Genomic DNA, 6,877 nt, shown 5'->3' with positions numbered 1-6,877 from the left:
ACCGCCTCCTCATGCTGCTGCCAGGTCCAGAGTGTGTCATGGGTCCCTGTACGGCCTCCCATTGCTGCTGTCTCTATCGCCACACTCTGCCATGTGCCACTTTCAGGTCTCCTCACACTGCTGGTGGTTTCCATTTTTGTCATAGGGTGCTGCATGGCCTCCCATTGCTGCTGCCTCCACCGCCACACTGTGGCTCCACACTCTGGTTTTGGCCCCGTGACTGGCCAAATGAGTGAAGTGTGCGGTGATTCTAAGATCGACGGCACTCATCTGCATGTCATACTGCCTGACAGTATTATTTCTCTTCCCCAGCAGACTCCAAGGGCATTTAAATTAAAGGTACAGTGTTCAGCACTAATATTAAGTCTCTCTGAAGCCTAGAAACACCCTTTTTTAAGTTAAATTCACAGCGAATATATTCGACTCGAATCGAATTTTTTCTACGAATTCGCCGAATCAGTCGAATCGAATTTTTGAATACTTCGCTCATCTCTACTCCCAACATTCTAAGATGGGAATGAGGGACACCTACTAGCAAAAGTATGTAAAAATAGGACACACATCCCTCTTAAAGGAGAACTATACCTAGGTGTTTTTTGGTGCTTTTTGCAGAAACTCACTACAGTCCACTTAATGTGGTTTCCTATGGGACAGGTCCATCTATGCTTTTTTTGAGCTGCTGCATTTTTGGAAAGGGTCATGGACTTTTTTTAAATGCATATACAAAAAGATAGGAGAGATCCTCATCCTTCAAATTAAGGACTTTATAGGTGTAAGGTTATTCAAATGTAAGATGCCTACTGACCTTCCAGTGACACTGATGTTATGAGTGATCTGGTATTACTGTTAACAGCAAAATGTGGATTTATACACATTCTTGTATAAATTCATTGGAGAAGCCGCTGAAATGCATATAGTGCATTTTTGCTGCATTTTGCGTTTTTTATTCTGCCCATCAACAAAAATAATTTCCACTTTACCAAAAAAAAAAAAGACAAAACAAGACAAAAAGCACAATGCATTGGTCTGGGTCAGGCCTAACTACTGCTAAACATGGCTTTGTTGGCCGGATCAAGGGAGACAGCATTTTGACAAAGCTGCAGTCAATTGAGCTGGATTAAGCAATGCAGGTGCAGGGAGTCAGATATTAAAGAGCAGATTAGCAAAGATGTAGGAACAACCTGCAATGGCAGACATGGATACACTAGTGGATATGGCAGAGACAACTCCAAAATGGTGGTCTCCAACAGAGATGAAGGATGCAATGGGACTTTTTGCTCCTATTGAACATCAGCAAGAAAGGAGGGTTGCTGACACGGGTAGATAATATTGATACTATTGCAGTTTTGGATAAATTAAATGCTCATGTGATGTTAGCTCATCCCATTAAAATGTTTGCATGCTGCTGATTTATGGTGTGACAAAGGGAGGGCATTATATTGCTATTCTGATATCCACTTGTTTAACCATTAAGCAAATCAAAGTGTGACCATTTCTTGGGATACAGAGCTCTGTTATGTTTTGGGGGGCGTTAATTTTTTTATTTTTTTTTACTATACACAAAAGACTGCATTTTCAGGGGGGAAAATATATATATATATATATATATATATATATATATATATATATATATATATATATATTTTTTTTTTTTTTTTTCCTCATTTTAAAAATCAAAATTTCATACATTTTGACAAAATGCTAAATCCAAATGCCTGTAAATCAATTGGTTTGCATGAAAGTTATAGCGGCTGCAAATGGTGAAGAAAAAAAAAAATATATATATTCTAAATTTTTTTTAATTTTATACTAGTAATGGCAGAGATCAATTACTAATAGTGGGACTGCGGTGAGCATTCTGACACTGGGTGGTAACTGATTAACTACCACACCACTGACATCCCCAGTGACCATAACTCAGTGGTAATAAAAAGCACTGACTTTGTACTAATGACACTGGGCAGGAAGGGGTTAATGTTTTAGTGATCAAAGTGTTAACTGTGTGTGCTGTTTTTACTGGGGGGCATGCTGCTTTGTATTTCTCTGTGTAGAGAAATACAAAACAGCATGTCCTTGCTGGCAGGAGAGAGACCTGTGTTTTTTACACAGTTCTCTACCCTGCCAGTTTTGCACGGCGATCGGCGGATATCTCTGGCCGGGACCTGGTGACTGACATGCCTAGCCACCAATGGCAGTGAGGGTACGGTGGCACATGCGCCCCCCTACTCAGAAATGTGAATTGCATATATATATATATATATATATATATATATATATATATATATATATATATATATATATATGTATATGTGATTTTTGCGCAGCCCTGATGCCCTGTACAAGTATTTCTACTATAGGGCGGTGGGCAAGCAGGTAAGTTAACCTTTAAAAATACATGCAAATTAAAAAAAATAAAGCACTAATAAAATAAAAAGTGTGTGTGTGTATGTGTGTATATATATATATATATATATATATATATATATATATATATATATATATAAAATCTCCTTTTGTATCAGCAGATCACAGGTGCCATGCAGGACTCCTGCCGACTGTCAGTGTGAGCTGTCTGCCTGTACATTGTATAAGCTGGCAGTTTCACACTGACAGTAAGAATCAATGAACCATCCTTGTATTTGATTCATTGACAGAACCCTGTGAATGAGCGATGTGGCCATGTGAGTGAAGCCCTGCAAGGCTTCATTCCTTTCAAAAAGTGACAGCTGGTACAGGAAACTTCTTCCCGTATTGCTGTCATACAGAGGGCTCTGATCACTAAGCCGCTGCAGGAGCAGGAACATGTTCCATGTCTCCCCCCCTCCCCCTAAAAACGGGTGGAACATGTAAGATGTTCCTGAAGGTGAACTTATCATATATTAACAAGGCCCCATTCACACATGCAGACAGTCTGTGAGCAGCCATGCATAGCTGTGGTAGCTGTCAGCATCACATCGCTTTCAGTAGAGCAGTCGCTAATTAACAGGAACCCCTGCTGGGTCTCCCACATATGGTACTCCCTGATCAGTGGCCCTGTCCACAGAAGCTGGAGCACAGGAAGATAATGGTGACCACCTTACATATCCACTGATTGTTAATGAAGCCAGAAGGTGCCCTCTCCTTTAAACAGTGTGTTTTTTTTTCCACGTGACCCAAAAAATGCACCTGAAAAACATGGGTGTGTTTTTGGTGCCTTTCACATTGACTGAAATGGAAAGTGCATCTTTGGTGGGCTTTTAAAAAGCGCACCAAAGATGCAGCTTACAGGACTTTTCAAACCACAGTGTAAAGGCAGTGCAGTGATGTAAAAAGTCGCATAGGACTGGTGAGAAAAGCTCCATAGGATTTAAAGGATAAGTTCACCTTTTCTAACATGTAACTTCCATATTCAGCATGTAACATGTTATAATCGACAGGCCCCCAACCCCACATCCCCAATCCCCGTTGCCACAGCTAGCGGGGGATCTTCTCCTCCCTATAAATTAGTATTCGGCATCCAAAATTATAAATATTGCACAAAATGTTATACAAAACGTGTGCAAAATTCAAAAGTCATATTTTCACCCTTGAAAGTGAATAATATAGTATGAAAAACCTTTTTTTTTGTGTCAGTCAATGCGTATAATAAAATTTAAAGTCCAAAAAAAAAAAAAAAAAAAATGTAATCCTGTGTCCAACTTCAATATTCCCATAAATCCAGATCAGGTGAATACCTCAAAAATAAAACTAAAATAGTGTTACCTCAATAACAATCAGTATAATTTTTAACAACCAATAAGTATATACTTAAAAATACGTGCAAAAACAAGCCAAGATTCAAAACGTGAGTAATACGTGAATCGTGAGATCACTCTGTGTACACTATAAATGAATAAATGTGAAAAACTGTGTACACTCATGAACCAAAAAAAAAAATAAAAATATTAAAATAAATCAATAAAAGGTGAACACTCCTATAGGGCTAAAATGCATACATTTACCCTCACAAGAGTGATATCAAGCCTTAACAGAGAACACTCAGATGTTGTAGTCACTTCTCGGACTCCTCCAGAATGCTGTGTGTGTGTGGGGCTCCAATCCTTAAGGAAAGCCCTTAGGACTCCATCCTCCTCATGCAAATAGAGAGGCCCATGTAACAAAATATAGTGGGTAATAAAACTTTTAATAGTAGTGCTGACATTGGATAGTAAAAATCAGCAATATGTTCCCATGACTCAGCCTGAGCAACTTCCTGGAATGTTATTCATGCCTTTTCCAACAGTCAAAATGGCCGCTCCACCTCTTCTGGTTTGTGGAATTACGTCAGACGTCACGTCCTTTGACGCGTTTCGTCATTCCCGGACTTCTTCTGAAGAGATCTTCTCCTCCCTACGAGCTGTCACAATTTTTAAACAAACGTGGCCATGTGGGGCTCCACCCACCCATCCGCATCACTCTTTCAGTGTTCTGTAAATAGGAAAACTACAAGTTCTGACCGCCTTAACCACTGTTGGCTTGTACTTCTCAAACTACCATGGTGTTGTGAAACCTGTGGTCAGGGGCGGACTGGCCATTTGGAAACTCGGGCATTGCCCGGGGTCAGTAGGGGGCCCCATGAGATGCCCCTGGTATCTTTTTCATAGGCTTTTTTGAGTTTGGGCAAGGACACGGGCCCCATGATCCCCTATTGCCCAGGGGCCCCATGAGTTGTCAGTCCACCCCTGCCTGTGGTAGTTCATTGATTCTTCCTGTCAGTATTTCTTCTTGTGCATACAGTTGTGCTCAAACGTTTGCATACACTGGTAGAAATTGTGAAATTTTGGCATTGATATTGAAAATGATAAAAAAAAATGCTCCTTTATTGAAGGATGATGATCATATGAAGCCATTTATTATCAAACAGTTGTTCGGCTCCTTTTTAAATCATAACAGAAATCGCCCAAAAGGCTCTGATCAAAAGTTTACATACCCTGGAATGTTTGGCCACAAGGTGACACACACGGGTTAAAATGCCAATTAGAGGTTAATGTCCCACATCGGTGGCTTTTTTTAAATTGCAATTCGTGTCAGTGTATAAATAGTCAATAAGTCCTGCTTAACAAGGTAATGGAACTTTATAAAGATGGAAAAGGACATAAAAAGATGTCCAAAGCCTTGAATATGCCAATCAGTACTGTCCAAACTGCTCCTACAAAGTTGGGAGCATGAAATTGTCCAAAATGTCTTGGTGTGTGGATGCCTTTAAGAGTTTCTTTCACTGGAACTAAGGGGCCAAGCCCAAACCCTGAAAAGCAACCCCACACAATAATCCCCCCTCCACCAAACTTTACACTTGGTACAATGCAGTCAGAAAAGTACCATTTTCCTGGCAACTGCCAAACCTAGACATGTCCATCAGATTGGTAGACAGAGGAGTGTGATTCATCACTACTCCAGTGGTGGTGTGCTTTACTCTATGGCATTTGACGCTTTGCATTGCACTTGGTGACGTAAGGCTTGGATGGAGCTGCTCAGCCATGAAAACCCATTCCATGAAGCTCTCTACGCACTGTTGTGCTAATCTGAAGGCCACACAAATTTTGAGGTCTTTAACTATTGCGCTGACCCCACTCTGCCATTTTACGTGGCCTACCACTTTATGGCTGAGTTGCTGTTGTTGCCAGCTGCTTCCACTTTATTATAATCCCACTAACAGTTGACTGTGGAATATTTAGTAGCCAGGAAATTTCATGGATGGGCTTATTGCACAGGTGGTCACCTATCACTGTACCACGCTTGAATTCACTCAGCTCCTGAGAGCGACCCATTCTTTCACAAATGTTTGGAGAAACAGTATGTATGTAATACATTTTTGTTTTGCTTTTTTACTTACAGCTCCTGTGACGTTTTCTGAAAAAGTCTTGTTAGAAAAACTGCATTCAAAATATTCCCAGAAACCCTGGACTGAAACTATTAAGCTTGTCCGTTACTGTTTGGTAAGAGCTTTTTACTTTTTTTTTTTTTTTTTTTTTTCTTAAAATGCACTGCAATTGTAGGAATTGATAAATGGTGTCGTAGATACCCTTTAGAATTCCACTGGGACATTGCACCAAACTATGTCAGCACTCATACCCGATTCATGCACCCAGGGGCGTATTTACCACAAGGCATTTGCCTAGGGTGGCATTTTTCAGGGGGGCAGCTCCGCTCCCCAAAAGAAGGGATGGGAGAAGGGAAACACGCAGCATGAGGACCAGGTGGGATCTGAGAGAGGCTGTGTGCTTCTTGATGGTGTATGCAGAACCTGAGTCTTGTTTCCGAGGACATCCGGAGCTGTGAAGGTGAGTGTCTTCTCTCTCTCTTGCCGGGGTGGGGGCTTTCCAGTGCATGGGGGGTGGTGGTAGCGGAAGGCTCTCTTGGATGGGGGGAGGGCTGGGGTGTTGTTGGTCAATATCGGGCTCTCTTCATGGGGTAGGGGGGTGTTGGTCGGTGTCAGGGTCTCTCCGTGGTGGTGGTGGTGGGGGGGGGGGGGAGACTATTTTTGCATTGCCTAGGGCAGCACAAAACCTAAATACACCACTGCATGTACCTGTCAGACAGGCACATGAATTTGTCAGTGCTGGGCATTGAGGTACTGGACATGTCCCTGCACCCGAACTTAACTGGTACCAACTCCCATTTCGGCTGTGATCACCTAGGCCAGGCATGTCCAAAGTCCGGCCCGCGGGCCATTTACGGCCCGGGGTCGATTTAATACGGCCCTCCAACAGCCCTCCCTGCTCTGTGTAATGTGGCCCTCCCTTCTATGGCAGACAGTCTTCTGCTTGAGAGCAGAGGACAGTGCGCATGCCTGACTGCGGCGCGTTCTCCCTGGTCTGTGTAAATGCGGCTGTCGCATGGCCCTCCCTTCTATGGCAGA

General features: G+C 42.1%; 1 protein-coding gene across 1 annotated transcript in view; it reads left to right on the top strand.

The window, feature by feature from the left end:
- The first annotated feature begins 1,186 nt into the window (after nucleotides 1-1,186).
- The window catches only part of LOC149458301 (mediator of RNA polymerase II transcription subunit 1-like), a 48,899-nt gene continuing 43,208 nt past the window's right edge, over nucleotides 1,187-6,877 (top strand). Inside the window, exons 1-2 of the mRNA XM_089682388.1 lie at nucleotides 1,187-1,319; nucleotides 5,854-5,954. Of these exons, the coding sequence (XP_089538514.1) occupies nucleotides 1,187-1,319; nucleotides 5,854-5,954 (234 nt within the window). The remainder of the gene's footprint in view (nucleotides 1,320-5,853; nucleotides 5,955-6,877) is intronic.

This window comes from Staurois parvus, unplaced genomic scaffold (genome assembly GCF_062004578.1).
Source record: "Staurois parvus isolate SC_StPar_1 unplaced genomic scaffold, SC_StPar_1.0 ptg000288l, whole genome shotgun sequence".
In the NCBI taxonomy this organism is placed as follows: domain Eukaryota; kingdom Metazoa; phylum Chordata; class Amphibia; order Anura; family Ranidae; genus Staurois; species Staurois parvus.
Note: the sequence above shows the minus strand (reverse complement) of the source record. Positions and strands in the feature narration are given on the sequence as shown.